A 19,857-nucleotide genomic window follows, 5' to 3' on the forward strand; every position below is an offset into this window, starting at 1 on the left:
TCTTTTTCCACATCTGACTTTAGTGTGTATTCGCACAATGGTGAAATCAAATCTACAGACAAATATTTATTACTGGAGAATTATTCCAATATATCTGCCAGAATGAGTGTATGGTACTTCACTACTGAGATTTCATATGCTCATTGAACAAGGCTGTCTTTTGCCATATGTATACTAAAAGAAAAAAGTAAGAATTATAACCAAAATTCGCTGTTTCTTGGACTCCATCACACAATTTACCTTGAACAGAAACAAACATTGTGTTATCACTCCTATGCAGTGACCATGATTCAAAGAAGAAAAGATTATATCAAAACCAAGGGGATCACTGGATATAGCTAATGTGATGACATCTCCCTTCAGGAGTTTTGTTATCACTTAATATAATTTCACTTACTTGCTTGTTGGGCTTCATTTTTTAAAAATTAAAATTGTATTCACACATTTCTTGCTTTATGTTTGTTTGGCTGAATACAACTGTTACAGATGCTTATTTTCTAAAGTAATCATAGAGTGCAGAACTGAGACCCATGCGATTCCAGAGAGGTCTGGGTTCTGTCAAACTGAGTAATAGCTGCTTGCACTGAATCCAATAGGATTGATAGAAAAAAGGATAATTACACAAAGCTTTCACAGTTACAGCCCACAGCCTATTGTCAATGTTTTCCCCCTGCAATTGCAATGACCTTTACTGAATTAAAATTAAACAATGTTCCAACAGTGTTAAAACTGATGTGTCAGTGGTGTAAAAACAGATACCCTTGCAATAGCCCTTGGGTGACTCAGTTCACCAATTCCACCAGCACCATTAAAACAGCAAGCCAGCCTCATTATTATTATATTTGCATATAGTTAAGGGACACTGTGTGGGCAAAGTTATTGCCATTGTTCTGTACTTTATTTCAGATTATGAAAAAGAAAATTAATGCTCACAAGATCTAACATTCAGAGCATGCAGAATTTAATGACTATGCCAGGTTAGGCAGAAATTGAAGAGGTTTTAGTCAGATATTTATAAATTGTCATAGAAAACACTACTGTTACACAGGAACCCTAGATAATTTCTCTGAAGCTTTGAAGACCTTTTGTTGCAGAAAAGGAAGTCTTTCTGATTATGAATTGGGGTGAAAAAAGGAGCAACATTAATGAGGAAGAATAGAAAGAGATGTGTGTCCAATCCCAGAACTATCAAACCAAAGAAAGGACTCCTGGAAAGCACTGGCTTTTGACTAAAGTTCTCTGAGGGTGCCACAAGATAAAAGAAGATAGCAGTAAATAGGTATCAGAGCACCAGATACCCTCAGGATCTTTATCTTTGTCCCATTCTGCTGCTTTTCTGTTATGTCCCATCAAGTGAAGAAATGTGGAGGGAGATTCAGACCCTCACTCAGACTTCAGCACTTTACCATTCCCTCCATACACATGAAGGAGTTTATAATTCATTTCAGTGTGTTACTTTGATGGCAAACGTCAAGATTCAGTCCACTTAACTCGTCAGCATCTATTTCTAGGCCCTCTAACTTAGGTTGGCCCCTAGGCTTTGACTGTCTATAAAATCAAAGAAGGCAGAGATGGGTATTGACAGGTCAGAAATTTAGACCCCCTGTTCATCAGCTATAAAGTGCTGGACTCTTACACAGAGGATTTTCAGTCTGTGAAGGACCTAAAGTCAGATGGGAAAAATCCAGGTCCAAATGCAGGTATTGATAATCTAGACACATGGAAAATATTTGACTTACCATTTTCTGGTTTGTGTGTTTGCAAAGCATGCAGATTTCTTTTAAACATGTGGGGTTTGTTATTCTTATTGTCTTAAATAAAAACTCTGTGGTTCTGTTTTATTTGGAAGGACGTTGACAAGAAAGCAATGGCAATATCCAGCAACAGTGACTGGCCTCTGGGAAAATAACTGTCCATGGATAAGTAAGAGGACAATAGGACTTCATTAAAGAATATTTCAATTCCAGGCTAGAAAGAGAGATGTAAAAACAAGGAATGAAATACAGATCTTTTTAAATGGCCAATGCTTTGTCAGCCTTATTTCAGTCAATCTTGTATGTATCACGTTTTTTTGCCCATAGTGGCGCTCACATCTACATGACGTGATATCTACTGCACGGCCATTACTGAAAAATAAGTGGGAAATTAAAACCAACCACCAGGTTCTATTTTACACATGTGTATTTTTCTTGTTGTTTTCTTAAACGAGATGGTTAAAAAACCTCTTTCTAAACCTCCCCCTCTGCAACCCCACCAATGACCTGGCTTAAATCCAGCCTATCTGACTGGGGAAGGAGCCTGTTTAACAGACATATTTCCCAGCGAAGAAGGTTACAGGAAGGACTTTCCACAAGGCAAATAAACAGGTGAGGTGCCAGAAGATGGAGTACGTGTGCTGAATTTAATAATTCAAGTAGGTCTTGTTATAGCACAGAGCATGCTGGTTTTATCAAAAGGACCAAAGATAATATTTCCCATCTGTGGAATTTTAATGAATAAATTCTGTTTATTTATGTTTCTCTCTCTTTTTGAAAGGAAACAGGAAAAATGAGTGTAACTTCTTTGTCAATGCCATGTTCTTTTTTCATTTTCAGAAATGCAAAAACTAAAGAGCATTGGTATCCTGAAATGCTGACAGCTCGGGCAGAGACTTGGACATTGACAAGAATCAAGAGTAGGGTGAGTTTGGGAGGTCAGGTGTTTGGAGGTTTAACTACTGTAGCAGGAGAAGTTAAAAGCAGGAGAGAATCAGTGAAGGCAAAGAATCAGAGTCAAGGTTCAAAAGAAACAAGTAACCTTGAATACTTCCATTAATTCATGTACAACAGCACATACCCAAAGTGGTTTCAAAAAGCATTTCTGAAGGATGGCCAAATTCACCAGCCAGTAAGTATCATACTAACACAGAAGGAAAGATTCAGAAGATCTGTTCTCTCTTCCCAGTACAGACACCAGCTCACTGGATGACTTATTTAGGTAAGCACTTGGACTTTTGTTCATCACAGCTAAGTTGAGGAGGTGTGGTCTGGACAATAGAGTAGTGAGGTGGGTTGCAAACTGGCTTAAGGAGAGAAGCCAGAGAGTGGTAGTCAATGGTGCGGAGTCCAGTTGGAGGCCAGTATCTAGTGGAGCGCCTCAGGGGTCAGTACTGGGGCCAATACTATTCAATATATTCATTAACGATTTGGACGAGGGAATAGAGTGTACTATCAGCAAGTTTGCCAATGACACTAAGCTGGGAGGAGTGGCTGACACGCCAGAAGGCTGTGCTGCCATCCAGAGACCTGGACAGGCTGGAGAATTGGGCGGGGAATAACCTAATGAAATTTAACAATGGAAAGTTTAGAGTCCTGCATCTGGGCAGGAACAACCCCAGGTTCCAGTATAGGTTGGGAAATTACATATTAGAGAGCAGTGTAGGGGAAAGGGACCTGGGGGTCCTGGTGCACAACAGGATGACCATGAGCCAGCACTGTGCCCTTGTGGCCAGGAAGGCCAATGGCATGCTTGGGTGTATTACAAGGGGAGTGGTTAGTAGATGGAGAGAGGTCCTCCTTCCCCTCTACTCCGCCCTGGTGAGACCACATCTGGAATATTGTGTCCAGTTCTGGGCCCCTCAGTTCAAGAAGGACAGGGAACTGCTGGAAAGGGTCCAGCGTAGGGCAATAAAGATGATTAAGGGAGTGGAGCACCTCCCTTATGAAGAAAGGCTGAGGGAGCTGAGCTGGGTCTCTTTAGTTTGGAGAAGAGGAGACTGAGGGGTGACCTTATTAATGCTTATAAATATATAAAGGGTGAGTGTCATGAGGATGGAGCTAGGCTCTTCTCGGTGGCAAACAATGACAGGACAAGGGGTAATGGGATCAAGCTGGAACACAAGAGGTTCCACTTAAATTTGAGAAAAAACTTCTTCTCAGTAAGGGTGACAGAGCACTGGACCAGGCTGCCCAGGGAGGTTGTGGAGTCTCCTTCTCTGGAGACATTCCAACCCGCCTGGACTTGTTCCTGTGTAACCTCACCTAGGCGTTCCTGCTCCAGCAGGGGGATTGGACTAGATGATCTTTTGAGGTGCCTTCCAATCCCAAACATACTGTGATACTGTGATCTGTTACCCCCCCGGCCCATAAAATCAAAATGACACTTGCTTCTATTGCAAAGCACAGATTGATTAGTAGGAAATGACATATCAATATTATATGTTATGATTGCTATTGTTATTATAATTTTGATTATAATCATGGTAATAGTAGCATCTTTTCAATTTTTCAGATGACAAGGCAGATTATTTTTCCCTTTTGCCACTGTTAGTCTCTTAAGTGATCTGGTATAAATATGAGGAACATCTGTTTCCATCTGTTCCTGCTTTTAACGTGCAATAAGTTTTGAAAAGAGTATTTCATCATTCAAAGCTTTTTGCCTTGTAATTTTAGTGTGGCATTTAGGCCAAAGACTCTGACTCAAATGCAGGGAATTTCTCACTCACGACTGCTATAAATGGCCCTGCCCGCTTCTGTTCCTCACCCCTTACTCTGAGGTCTTGTCCCTGCTGCAGAAATGATTTGGTTCCCATGAGATTGCTGCTAAACTGCTGTATGCTGCAGCCCGGCAAACAGAGGAAAACCTGTATCAATTTTATGTGGACTGATCAGCTTTTGGAAATTTTTCTTTTGTTTAAGAGCTCTAAAGAAATCCCAGGAAACCATAACTCAGGCTTCTTAGTTAAATGTGTGAGATCAAATGGAATACAGCCTAAATATGGCTTTAGCACAAAGAAATCCAAAGACGCTTAACTTGCCTACTGAAAAGTAACAGAATTGGACTTTCAGCTTTTTTGCTTTGCAATACAGACTCTCACAATGAAACTAAATATTTGCATATGAAATTGATTGAATTAACCCATTTGTCATTGTGAAACAATTTGTGACAAGTAATTACACTACAAAAAAATATACTGAGTGTGGTGATATGTTAGGACTACAAGTGATGCTTAGATATTAACAATTCCAGGCCAATTACATGAAGCACACATTTTTCTAATCAGTAAAAATAACACATGACCCACTGAATGAGATCAATGGATCAGTGACAGAGGGATTCTTCAGGCAACCACTGAAGAAAATGGGACTGATCATTTTGTTTTGATTTGCTCCTGTTGAAGTTTGATGGATTAATTTAGTTCTCACACCCTCATGATATTTTCAACTCAGAAGATATGCCAAGGAAATTGTGGATTATATACAAACACACCACATATTAGACAAAGAAGGTAAAATGGTCTAGAAACCTTTCTCCATGTGGATTTACTTCGTCTAGCCTGATATCTTGCATATAGCTTCCTAAATACATTGGTAACTTGGAAGAAGTTTAGAGTAGAGCAACAATAATAAGCTTTGGACAGGATATTCTGATGAAAAAGGGAGGAACTCTTACATCAGCTTGCAAATGTCTAGCGGATGGGGATGAATGGTTTATGGGGTGGGTTGGATTAGAAGTAAGAATGGTAATTAGAGGAAACTGAGTAAATGAGCAGTCAGATTTAATATTAGCATATTCAAAGCACAAGCTGTGTATTAGATATTAAAATCTACACATTTGAGGTATCTACCAATCTGTATTTGCACTTCCTCACATTTTAAAGTTGAGACATTTGAGAAAAAAGGTAAGATCACTACAATTAAATAATAAATGGCCATCAGAACAAAAAGGCAGAAAATTTATGGATAAGGATTTTTAAAAGAAAGACTACTATATAACAGGATATAAAAATATCCTGAATTATCCCCTGAGAAATTGCCTGGATATGACCTAAAAGGAGTTTTCCAACTCAAATGTCTATGATTCACTGTATGTCACGCTCAGGATTTTCTTACTCCTTGAAACAAAAAAAACCAACCCACATGATCAAAAATGACAGTCCTTTTCCATTACTGGTTGTAGTTGCCATCCTCATAGCCACAATGTAATTGGATGCTGCATCCACTTACCAAAACACTGAGAGGAAGAAAAGAGTCACTTTGAAAGACTTAGAGGCAAATGCTATTCTCCGTTCCACTACTGCAGACTACCCGTGACCTTTACTTTTTCTGAATTGTTCTAAACTTGTACCTTTGCTAACAGAAATCAGAATCTGGCCCATCATGCTGAAACCACAGTGGAGACTCCCCAGATGTGAGCCCAAAGACCACCAGAATCTGACTTTTGCCCTAAGGCGTTGCAGAATGCATCAAGACGTACGCACTGAAATGCGGAGCACTCACAGATGTTCTTAATAAAAAACAAGACAATTTGCATCAGACGGCTAAATAGTGTAGACTGAAAAAAAGGAAACTACATCTCCTGGAGTTTCTGTAACTGATTAAGTCATTGGCTTGGAAAACAGATCCCATGCGAGAGCACAGTAGTAGAACAAACAGATCCCATCCACTGAATAATTTGCAGAATAAGTGGAAGGCAGTGTCTGATTCTCTGGGTGATTTTGTATTTTCCCTTTAGACGGCAGATGGGAAAGAAATATATCTGCTACCTGCACTGACCTCGCTTGCCATTTTGTTACTTAAAAGTCATTTTCCTTACTAGAGAATGGAAAAAAATGCCACAGTGATGCACAGTCATTTTTGAGGTTTTAAGTGCTACATTTTTTATAGAAAAGGACATGGAGTTGAACTAGCCACGGAAGCTAATTTACTTTTAGCCCAGCTTGTTCTAAATTAATCTGTTTTGGATACACTGATGTGTTGTCTTGACTGAATTTAAGCCTTATTATTATCTTGTGACTAATGTATAGAGTTGTGTTAATTAAAAATAACAAAAATTACAATTTTTCAGCAGTAGGAAAATGTAACTGACTTTAGCCATATGGGAAACTGTTAAAATCAAGCTTTGTTTCCAGTGACACATTTATATTAGACCCATACACAGGAATACATTGCAAATCACTTTCAAATTTTTACAGAGGCACTGACTGAGAATCCACATGGGACTGTTACAATTATCTAATCTAGCACAGAATCATAGAATCATTTCAGTTGGAAGAGACCCTCAGGATCATCGAGTCCAACCATAACCTAACCTAAGTCTAGCACTAAATCAAGTCCCTGAGAACCTCATCTAAACACCTTTTAAACCCCTCCAGGGATGGAGACACCACCACTGCCCTGGGCAGCCTGTTCCAATGGCCAACAGCCCTTTCCGTGAAGAATTTGTTCCTAATATCCGATCTAAACCTCCCCTGGCACAACTTAAGGCCATTTCCTCTTGTTCTATCACTTGCATCTAACACAAGCAAGAGAATTTCAAATAATATCTTGGCATCAAACCGGATTGTCTGTTTAAGATAGTACATGCCTTCAGGAAAGATGTCCGCTTGACAACAATGTCTGTTGATGGAGAACCAGCGAAATCCTTACACAAGTTTTTCCAGAGGTAAATTAATGGTTGTCACTCCTTGGACATTTTTAATCTCTCTTTTAATTTTCATGATAACTACAACTAAAATACTATTTTCAAAGATGTTAAAGGGAACACTCGCATTATATTGAAAGCTTTTTAGTTGTCTATTATTTTCTTTCCTGCTAATAAAATATGACCACCACTACAGCAGGGAGTACAGGATTCAATCAGTCTGGCTCTCGACCACATAGGAACCCATGGAAAACTGAATACTTAGAGTGAGTTTCAGCTCCAGCTTCAGTTGTTTATATATACATAATTAAAATATAGGTGTCCACATATGAGCTGGGTGTCTCAACTTCACTATAATCAGTGGAGATCTAGCAAATACAGTCAGGGGAACTTGTTCAGCTCAGCGTGGAGTAGACAGTTATGTTTAGTCAGACAAACAGCTTTCAGCTCCACAGATTTCGTTGCGCAGTTCATATACACAGATCTATGCAGTAGTCACTTAGACAGAAGTTTGTTAGTCTGTAAACTGACTTTTGCTTCAGGAGATCGCTCAGGAAATGAAACAGGCACGTGAGATCTGAGATGCTGTAGACTACCCAAGTCATTTACCAAGGGGTGGCAATTGTGACCCAGAATCTGCATCCAAAAGGGAGACAACACTCTGCCTTGCGGTGTCCCACCAGCACTAGATGCCTCCAAATAAGCAACTGAATCAAGCCCATAATTTACTAGCTGCTATACTCACTCCAAGCCAAATTTAAATTTGCTTGTTTTCTTTTTAATTTAAATCAGAAGAACGGAAAGCATACCTGACAAACATCATAGTGCTCGAAGAGGGATAGTAAACCAATGTCACTGCGACTTGTGATACCTTTCAAAATCGTGATATTGCCATTTCCAGAGTCCAGCTCAATCACATTGTTGAAAACATTGGACACAGCTTTGCCAGTCAAAAACAAGTTCACCAGTTCCTGTTTGTGACGTTTAAAAAAAAATAAAACAAAACAAAAAACAAACCACATAGTTAAACAACTTGTCTCTAAAGATGTCAGTACAAGATTGATTCAGGATTGATAAAGTTACACATACATAAGATCCTAAACTGATGTGGTGACTTTAAGTTTAGGGTTAAGATTAGGATTGCTTACAAAACTCTGGATATTTTGGGGAAAGTCTACTCCCAAAGTAAATTGAAGAATTACTAGCAGGGTTTTCAATGTTCATTTTTCCACAGACAAACTGCTGATAATCAATGTTCTCTCAACCTTAGTGTTGCTGTGTGTTTTTTTAATTAAAACATTTTGGTAGCTCTTTTTCTCTACAATGAACGTTACAGCATGAATGATAGAAATTAAAAGCCTGTACAGTAGTATCTGATATTTCTGCATGTGCTGGATGATGTATTTTGAGTGTTGGACAAGAGTTGTTACAAGATTTTTTATTTTCTCACTGATTATTTCTGGATGAACTTAAGTCTCATTCAGTAAGACAGTCAACCATATGGCTTCACATCTGGTCCATATCACTAATATACTTGCTGCAGCAGATTGTTGATTGTTTCCTCTCCGATTGAACAAGAACATGGGTATGTCAGAGGGTAAATACATGTGAGAGAGTGGGTGTGTTTGCATGTGCACATGTGAGTGTGGCTAAAGTTAGAGGAGCAGAGCCATCAGACATTTTGCTTGGCATAAGATCTTCCAAGGGCCAGCTAGGATGTAAGAGCGCATAACAATATCTAGCAGCAGACTGCGTTACAGCAATGAACCACCTAGCTACTAATAAACAACATGTGTCAAGAAATTTGAGGTGAAATAATAATAAGAAAGTTTCCAGGAAAAAATGAGTCCAAACTACCATGCCTGAAGACATGAATAACACTGGTATTGCCAGTTTGGACCTAATGTATGATGTATGTAATGTATGACTGTGCACATTTATAGCCACTTGTTTCTTCTGGATTCTCTGGAGTTTATAGGTTCTTACTGGTGTTTTAGCACTTCTAACCCACCAGTGATGTTCCACCACCTTCTTGGGGAATCACCATGTAACCACAGTATAAAAGAGAAGAACATTTGTTTAGGGCAACAAAGATGATTAAGGGAGTGGAGCACCTCCCTTATGAAGAAAGGCTGAGGGAGCTGGGTCTCTTTAGTTTGGAGAAGAGGAGACTGAGGGGTGACCTTATTAATGCTTATAAATATATAAAAGGTGAGTGCCACGAGGATGGAGCCAGGCTCTTCTCGGTGGCAAACAATGATAGGACAAGGGGTAATGGGATCAAGCTGGAAGACAAGAGGTTCCACTTAAATTTGAGAAGAAACTTCTTCTCAGTGAGGATGACAGAGCACTGGACCAGGCTGCCCAGGGGGGTTGTGGAGTCTCCTTCTCTGGAGACATTCAAAACCTGCCTAGACATGTTCCTGTGCGACCTCACCTAGGCATTCCTGCTCCAGCAGGGGGATTGGACTAGATGATCTTTTGAGGTCCCTTCCAATCCCAAACATACTGTGATACTGTGGTAACATGAAGCTTGTGTTTTGCAGCCAAAATGGCAGTATATTTAATAGCTGTGGACCATATTCAGAACACAAAACTGCCCATGTCCCAGATTTGGGGGAATCCATGTCCCAGAATTTTAGGATCTACATTCCACCTATGTACCCAAGGCAAAGGGTTTCCAACTGCGTGGTTGCTTCTGCAGTCCTAGAGCCAGTGGGAGATGTTTGGTACAGAAAACGAGATGAAATTTAGACTACATAAAGTTGTGGTCCTAAGTGTCAAACAGGAACAGACACACGTGGACCAGAAAACCAAGCCAAAAAGCAGAAGCAACAACATACTGAAACACAAGGATAAAGAGAAAAGGATGAAGGTTTTTACATTACAGGGGAAAAAGAAAAATAAGGAACTTAAAATAAGATACGCCATCTCTTCCCAGAGATCAGTTTGCAGCTCTTCTTGCAGAACATCCCCAAGATCGCACACTCAACTTACCTGAGTACAATAGCCGTGGCTGCCAATCAATCGGTTTGTAAGTACATCAAAATCATTGCGCACCCTGAAAAGGAGTAGAGAATACAATTAAATTAAGAGTGGAGAATACAGTTAAAGTGTTTTCCGACCATAAATACAGTTCTTTCAAGGTCATTATTTGCAGGGCAAAATGGAAGTGTATATATCAACTAAACCTGTGCCAAGCAAAAGTTTGTTAGAGCTAGACTAACGAAAATAGCTCTAGAGGAGACAAGAAGTCATTGTCACTACTAGTTAGAACTTTAGAAATTAGAACTACCGGACTACTTGTCCATGAAACAAAGAAGAATATATATATATATATATATATATATAAAGACCATGTACACATTTACAATACTGCTGTGTCGTCCCTTCTTCTATTTTATGACATCAAAGAGAAAAGTCTGTGAAATTGCATTACTGATGAATATGGAGTAATATATCCCCAAAGTAAGTTCCCTCTCCCATACTCCTGGAACTATTTAATTAGTAATTTGTTGATGACCTCAAAAATAAAGGTTGTAAGTGTAATAATTTTTATCCTGCAGATATAATGTAATTGCAAATGTTTTATACATAAATAAATGTCTAATCTATTTTTTTGTGAAAAAATAGTGTAGTATAATTCGGGACAGCTATGGCAGTAAACCTTACAGATTCATTCTATGGTTCATAAAAAGTTATTTCCCTTCAATATAAAATAAGTTCATCTAAATTGTTTTGGCTATATCCTTCTCTGGGCATTGTTCCAAAGGGAGAGACAATGCCTGATTGATCATCAATTAAGAATTATTAATAGTTATTCTACATATACCTAGCCTTCTCACTCCCATTTGACTTGTAATATCTTCAACACACCCAAATGTTCGTGTTTCCTTGCAATTAGCACAATTATTAAACAAACAAACAAACAAAACCCATAAAGATTTGTTCGTGACAAATAAGAATTGAATTGGTGTGGTTAGGGTACAACTGGCTAGAAATTTCCCTTCAACACTGCTATATATGCTATGTTCAAAATTTATTTCTTAAGTAAAAAGTTGGGACATTACCAGTTTTCATCCCAAACTTTACATAACTAGTTTCTCATGGGTTTTCTTTGAATGCTAAAATAAGAATGTAATAATAATTTAAATCAAGTGGCCACCATTGAATCACAATTCCCTTATTTAAAATTTTATTTTAAAGATAATTTAGTCTCAGTCATAACAAACGGCCACAATAACATCTCTTGCTAGTGTGAAATCAAAGAAAAGACCACGGAAAATGTGCCTGCGATATGGAAAATTCTCTCATGCAACATTGCAAGGAATGGATGAGGTGATAATAATCTTTGGATTTTGGCCATTTTTCAGTTTTAGAAACAGTTTCATCTTGAAAACACCATAGCCTTGTTTGAAATGAGTAGACTATACAATATGCGTCAGTTAGGGACAATGGGACGTATGACAAAGACAATAGGAGGAAGTTCTAATTTCATCTGTAGGTACAAACAATATGGGAGTTCAGAGGTGTATCTCAGATTTTCAAGAGGAACATCTGCCATTCAAATCACCTCTGCTAATGAGGAAATAAACATTAGGTATATAGTTAAGAGGTTTACACCTATTCTAAATGGTTTTAAGATTATTATTCATACCTGCCAAAGACTTACCAGCCTCTGTGCAGGTGTATTTATTGTGTTATAATAAAAGGCATCTCCTTCTAAGTGCAAATACACTTAATGCAAAAATATCAGATAAAGATAGCACTATATGTTTTGTTTTTTGCCAGGCTGTGAAGGCATTAATTGATGACAAGCAAATCTGAAGCATTTGTTCATTCTGGTGTCTTGGCTATCAGACGTCAAAACAGACATAATGAATAAATCATTATTACTGAAATATTTCATCCCTGAGTGAAATTTTCCATTTATACTCTTTAAATCACTTTAAAACAGAAAATCCCATTAATTTTAAGCCAAGGGACTTTTTAGGTATCCCTGTCATCATCAGACAATGAGTTAAAGACTTGACTTTACTGAATCCCTACTTCTGCATGCTGCTTTGACAACATCACAGGTCAATAAAAAGACATGACCAAAGAGAACAGTTTTAATGGTAAATAGTTCTTCCTCATCCTATAGTATTGGTATTTTTCAGTGTCATGGTAGTACATAATTCTAACGGGAGAGTGAACTTGAAGAATGATGGGTTTTGCCTCACCTAGTAACACTGTAAAGTCTGTGAAAAACAAAACAAAACAATTCATTCAGAGAGCAAGACACTGGTTTTTAACATCTCCTGAACAAATATTAAAATTAAGCATGTTTTCAATATGCTTAAGCACAATCTTCCACAGGAATAATTTCCTGAGTTGATATAATTAAAAAGTTGACAGTGAGATGTGTTAAATTTCAGATCACTCTAAGATGTCCCATCTTGATTTTAATTTTAGCTGTGCTGTGTGTAATATGATGTTGCTTATGTCTGTACTGAAACCAGGGAGGAAAGAGTTTGAATTCTGAAAGGAGTGAGTAGAGCTGTGGCTTCAGCAGCAAATACCTTCAGATTAACATACTTCCTAATGTGCATAAAGTTTCTACTTCTGCTGTGTTTCAGTTTTTGCCCCAAGACCCTTGAATTGCTGAATTATCCATTCAGCTGTGCTGGAATTGCTTAGTCCAGCTTTTCTGATATCTTGAGAAAATGTGGAGGTATTTTTATATGCACACAGAACCTAAATAACATGGCAAAACTCATCTCCATATAGATTATTATTTTTTCTACTGTTCTTTTAAAAAATATTTATATTTTTTCCATAAGAGGGTGATCGGGGTGAGATACCTGTATCCTAGAGCTCGTCTGTCTGTTCCTTCAGCATGCAATCTAACATTTTTTCTCATATTATTATTGCATAAAATGAACTTAATTATGTGTCAAAATCAAAAGATGTGTAAGGTGGCTTCAGGGCAAATATTTACTTTTAGGAAGTGGAGAAATCTTGTCATGCCAGAAATCAGCAAAATACATTTGGTGTGAATTATACATATTTTTTCACGTTTTCTAATGGTGCTGGTTTTAAGGCAAGAACACCTGAAATAACCTTTCCAAAAAAGTATCATTCCATATTTAAAATCTCATTTTCTCTCCATGGTCGTGTTGGTGATTCTGTGTTAATCTTCAGCCTTGTTAAAACTGTTAGTTTCAAGTTACAAATAATGTAACATTAAGGATGTAGAACACTGAAGATGTATAGGTGTCCTGAGCCAAACCTTTGACTGCTCTGAATTGTCACAGCCATCCTGACATAATCTGGTGACTTCAAGGTAGACTTGACAGTTATTAGGGATCTGCCCCATGTTTTCAATTCATTCATCCATTCTGGGATGTACAAATTAACACACAGAATGTCAGGAATTGGAAGGGACCTGGAAAGCTCATCCAGTGCAATCCCCCCATGGAGCAGGAACACCCAGATGAGGTTACACAGGAAGGTGTCCAGGCGGGTTGGAATGTCTGCACAGAAGGAGACTCCACAACCTCCCTGGGCAGCCTGAACTATTCTGAGAGTTTAAGACAGAGGGACAAATACCAGAGTTATAAGAAACTGTAATGGCAGTATAAACCTCAGCACTGATGGTGCATCAACAAAATAAACTACAGTGATCTGAATGGATTCTACTAAAGTTTTAAAAGTGCATAAATACAAAATGTAAGTATTTTAAGCACTGGATGCTACAATACAGCATAATCTGTAATCAGACAAACTTTTTTCTTAGCCAATAACGCTGAGCTAGATAAATAAGACATTTTAAAAATGCTTCATACACATTAAATTCTCAATTTATTTCCAGGAAAAATCTTGCCAAGTCTTAAATGGAAAACATCTGAGCATTGAATATTAAATATATAAATCACATACAAACTGTAGCGCTAGGAATGACACAAGACCATCAAAATATGAGTTGGTTCATGTCAGTTATTTACCCTAGACATTGTTTGGATTGATAGCAGAAGAAAATAAAACAATATAAAACAAAACGTGGTGTATTCAAGTAAGGGCTAGCTGGTTTACAGTTCTTAACTCTGTGGCAAGGCTGTAATAAAAAATTGGTGACCTCATTTTGTTCATGGCAACAGACAGCTATATTAACAAACACACAATTACAAGTCTAGTCCAAAAATAGAATTTGGGTTGGGAGGGACAAAAACTTGTCTTCAAGCATAAGGATTTCAAATAATTACAATGGGGATGTGGAAAATGACAGGATGGGTGACTGGCTTATTGTGTAAATGTTCCATAATTTTCCTTTTTTTTTTTTTTTTTTTTTTTTATACTGGCATACTGCAAAGGTTTCAAGTGAACGTTCAAAAAATAAGGGAAGAGCCCTTTTGAAAGAGAAAATATATTAAAAAAATACTGTTTGGGATTCAAACCAGTGAAAGCAAGAAAGTGGCTTCATTCTTCATTTATCACTTCTTTCACATACCTGCTAATTTAACAAAGATCTTAAAATGTATATGTACTGAGGTAATAATGCACATTCAATATACCAGCTCTGTTTCTACAGGGTGCTAACATACTTTAGAAAGTATTTATATTTCAGGAGGACAGTTCTGATGTGAAAAGGGATTAATCTATGAGCACATTCAATCCACTGTTTCATTTTTTAAAATAAATTATCTTTCTCATTGAATGCAATAAGTCTTCCTGAGCTCAGCACATTAAGCAAAGACACTAAACCAGGATCTGCCTAAACATGTTGGCCTTACATTCAGCAAACAGCTGAATACTATATAGTATTGTAGTACACTGGCTGAAAATTGGCAAAAATATGACAGCATTTTTGCTACTGCTCTGTTTTGTAGTAGAATGACACTTCTTTCACATCTTTGGAGTCTTTTTAATAAATATACTTTATATCCCTAAAATCAAAAGAGGACATTTCTGAAATGCTTTGATTTTCTGACGGAAAGGGAAAAAAACCAAAACCAAACCAAAACCCAACTAAACAGAAAACAACAACAAAAACAACAAATTGAAACAAAACAAACAAACAAACAAAAAACAAACAAAACAAAACAAAAAAACAAGACTGGGAAGAAGACAAAGCTAATCTATCACTTAGGGATGGGTTTCACATCAATATTTTTTTATGTCTAAAGATGGCCACATAAACATCAGCTAACCACTTTGGGCTTCTTTACATTTTTGTACATGGAGAGAAACTGGTATATCCCAAAGGTAATTTATATGACTTTGTTTAGATAATTTGCAGAGCAGAGGAAGAAACTACTGGAAAATGCCTTTTCTCCATCTGAAGAACATAAGGCAAAGGGAGTCTGCTCTGACTCAGACATAGCCACGTAATTGTTATATACCAGGGACTGGACAGATAAATTACACTCACAAATATGTGGGGACTTCAGATAGGCAGAATATATATATATATTTGTAGATTACAAGCTGAGAAATAAGGTTGCTATAGAAATTACAACACCTTGTAGCCACCCTTGAAAAAAAGACTCCTCAATTGCACAAGGCAATTAAAAGCAATGCATGAATACCAGTTTCAAACAGTCACTTTGTTATAAGTTTTAGTTCAAAAGTAAGAGGATTTGAGCATTTCGATGTAGTTGGATCAGAGGAAGCTCAGGTGGTCAGAAGAAGCCACAGTCAAGAGGTGGAGCACCTCTCCTATGAGAAGAAACTGCAAAGACAAGGACCATTTCACTGCAAAAGAGCACGCCCGATGGACTGCAACCGAAGTTCAAAAACTCCTCATTGGTAAGGAGCAGATTTACTCCCTGCTTTTCATAACATATACCAGGCAACACTCAATAGACTTATTGGGCAAAAAGTTCAAGCAAACAAAAGGAAAAACTCCTTGGCAAAACACATAAGGGCACTGGGGAACCCATTGCCACAGGATGTTGTGAAAGACAAAAGAATTAAAGGGTTCTAAAAGGTTTTAGAAAAATTCATGGAGGATAGGTTCATCAAGGGCTCATGAACTCAGTGGTCCGGATACAATTGCCAGCTTAGGAAGTCTCTTAATTACTGACTATCGGAAACATGGAGAATATACCAGCCAAAAATTGCTCTATATTCACCCCACTTCTTAAGCAGTTTCCTTCAAGCAGCCACAGCTTTCCACTACCAAAAACAGGCCAATAGGTTAGATGGACCTTTCCTTTGATCCTATACAGACAGTCTTAAAGAACGGAGGGGCAATTGAATCCATGTATCTCAGATACTTCTCAGAACAACACTCTGAATTTATATTAACCATGGTGTGGACTACAGACACATCCCATACAGGGATAAAGCTGAGTTGTGGAGAGGGGGAAGAAAGGAAGATGATGTTCTCTGCATCTGGCAGGTGAAATCCAGCCATCCCAGTTGCTCTTTCATAGAAAACTACATTTCTCCATTGTTTTTTTGGCTTCCATACCTTTCACAGTGGTAGAACCTGAAATCTAGCCCTAACTTGGGTGTGTTTATTGAGTCACAGGGTAAGTTTACTAACACACTTTCATTTTGTATTAATATTGTCCTTTAAATTAAGTAGCTCTTCTCAGTCCTTCTTGTTTAATTACAACTGCTACCCTCCAGTTTTTTAGAAAATAGTTATGCGCCTTCTCAGAAATTGTTCTTTAGGCTAGGAAAGATAAAAACTTCTGTTATTCTTTTATAAGACAGATTTCTCTTTCCTTTGGTCTTCTCTTTCCCTTCACTTCTCCAGTTTTAATGGGCAAACTCAATTTGACATGGCATTTCAACCAGGACATCTTAGTGCCTTGCACAATCTATTAATATTTCTTTACCTCTTAAAAATATTTATGCTGATACACACTAAGAACAGGTCCAATGTTATTTTATATCGCTGTCTCAGAATCACTGTGTGCTCCACTACTCTTCTCATCTCTTCATCCTGCCATTTACAACTTATGAACCCCCACAGTACACTAGTGAGTAGTCTATGCATGACCTTGTAGTTTCTGCAGTTAAAATAAATTCCTTTTTTTATCACCCTCATCCTGGAGCTGAGCCAACGCTTTTTGTACAACATGATTTATTCTCTGTATTGACGGTGCCTTTCAACTTTCGACTCATCAGTACATTTCATTAGCACACCACTCCCTTTTTCCAGCATTACTGGAGGGAATAAAAACTAAATTTAATCCCAGGCTGATCACTGAGGAACTCTATCAGTAACCTTCCCCACACTGACAATGCTTTTCCCTTTCCTATATCACCTTTACAATTCTTAAAAGATCTCTTATTTTCACATTAGCAAATGACTTCTCATTTTGCATGATATCAATTACAAAAACCTGTTATTACCTCTCCATTAACTAATTTTATTCTAAGGAGTTTGTTTTTTTTCAGTTCAGCTAGCAATTGTCTGTTCACTACTATAATTACACGCTTTAGTGAAGTTCAGATAGTATTCATGTATTTCATTTCCCAATTTGAAAAAGCTGTTCTCCTCTCAAAGAAGAATATTAGTTCAGTCTTGCATAACTTCTCTAGAATCAGAGTGCATTCCCTGCCGTTCTCCATTTACCTCTGTAGTTAGTTACTCACTTTTCAGAAGTTTGCCTACGGCTTTTCAACCTGCTGAGACTAAAGGCTGTTTGGTCTGCTTTTCCATCTCTCTTAAATATAATATTGTTTGCTATTAAACTGTTATATGATGCCTTCTATCGTGAAGAAGTATTAAGCATCATTGTCATTATATCTGTGATGTTAGTTATTTCAGTATTTGGAGATGGAGAGCATCAATTTTTCCAGACTTACTGCATCAGAGATGCAAGTTTATTATATGTTTCAATGGGGCAAGTGCTATAGTATGACAAAGCATGTAAGCTTTTAGGATCAAGTCCATAAAGTCTGACAAAGCAAAAGAGAGCTCAGAAAGTCTTGCATAATTTCAGGAATGAGATCTAGGCAAAATGATACCTGGTTTATTTTTTCCTTCATATTGTGTAGCCACCACTTTTTCAGGTTCAGTTCTACCTCCTACAAAATTAATTCAATTTCTATGCATAGTTTCCAATTATCCATAATGACTTCGCACCACATTGTTCTCCTCATTTGAAATATAAGGCAGAATTTAGATTTGAAACAATATTTACATTATTCCTCATTATCAGCCACATCCACGTCACTTCTTTTCCTGATATCTTTTTATTGATACGATAAGGAAATTGCTTGTTATTTATTTCTGTGACTCAAGGTCTGGGTCTGACCTCATCTGAATCGCATTTTTTCCTTGTTTTCCAACACCAAGACTCAGACCACTAGTGCTAGAGCTCTTCATTCCCCACCACACTTTTCTCATTTCATTGCACTCTGTCTTTGGAGATCAGAAAATTCTCCAGAGAATGAGCTAATAGCCTTCCTTAATTTCAGGCATGTTCCCCAGCATTATGATTTATCCAGATCTGTTCTAGAAGGAACTGGATGTGCCAGGAGAACAATCTGGATTTTTTCCCGTTGTCATAAAAAATCTTTCTGGTACATACTCATAAGAAATTTCCTATCACCCAGAATATAATCTGCTTGTCTGCCAGTAACAGGCTTCCTGAATTCTCTCAACAGAGAGACAATGGTGACACATCTCTCTCCATTACTTGTGCAAATCCCAGTTGTTCTCCCCTCTCCCACCTTTTTTTTCATTATTTCCCAATATACCAATCCCTTACCTAGGAAGATGTCAAACAGAATCACTGTAACGACCTCTTCGTTTTCTTGATTCTTTCTTTTTTTGCAGAGTTTGGTTTCTTTTTTGCTGTTGTTGGTTTTGTTTCCTTTATGACTAAACTTTATTTCTTGTTCTTCTGTGCAATAATTTCTTCAAACCTAATTCAGCTCTTCCTCTTCCTTGCCTTTGTGGTTATGTTTCCACTTGGGTCACATTCGTTATCTAGCAGCCTGTGTATCTTCCTTATCTTCATATCTTATTCATTAGATGCCTACATATTTGTGTTATGTCAGACCTTACTCTCCTTTCCTGTATCTTGTCTTCAAAATCCCATTCTACCATCATCTCTAGCTTTAATCTTCTGTCCCTGGGTCCCCTCTTTCTCAAGTGTTATAAGCTGATGTTTTATATATCAATATATTCCACTGCATATCCACTTTTGAAAGAATATAAACCTCATAGTTTCAAACCTTAGTTTCACATCCTCCTCCAAATATTGCTAAGACTGTCTCATTATTCTTGTCTTTCTTTGAAGGAAAACCATTCACTTATTTCAGGCAAATTCTCTTCTTTATTGCCTCTTAGCAGCTGAAGCTGCAATCTGTGCTTCATTAAGGTTCTATGTTTATTCATATAATTATCAATGTAGCAAGCAATTTTTGCCCAGTGAACACTCCAACTAGAAGGGCCTCTGCCTAATTCACACAACAGAGCCTCAAAGACAAAGATCCTGAAGGTTATGAATT

At 37.7% G+C, this 19,857-nt stretch overlaps 1 protein-coding gene across 1 annotated transcript in view; it reads right to left on the reverse strand.

The window, feature by feature from the left end:
• Positions 1–19,857, reverse strand: part of MINDY4 (MINDY lysine 48 deubiquitinase 4) — an 80,804-nt gene that overhangs the window by 16,959 nt on the left and 43,988 nt on the right. Inside the window, exons 14-15 of the mRNA XM_005512416.4 lie at positions 10,399–10,462; positions 8,211–8,372 (exon numbers count right to left, since the gene is read on the reverse strand). Of these exons, the coding sequence (XP_005512473.2) occupies positions 8,211–8,372; positions 10,399–10,462 (226 nt within the window). The remainder of the gene's footprint in view (positions 1–8,210; positions 8,373–10,398; positions 10,463–19,857) is intronic.

The sequence above is a fragment of the Columba livia genome, chromosome 2 (genome assembly GCF_036013475.1).
Source record: "Columba livia isolate bColLiv1 breed racing homer chromosome 2, bColLiv1.pat.W.v2, whole genome shotgun sequence".
Classification (NCBI taxonomy): domain Eukaryota; kingdom Metazoa; phylum Chordata; class Aves; order Columbiformes; family Columbidae; genus Columba; species Columba livia.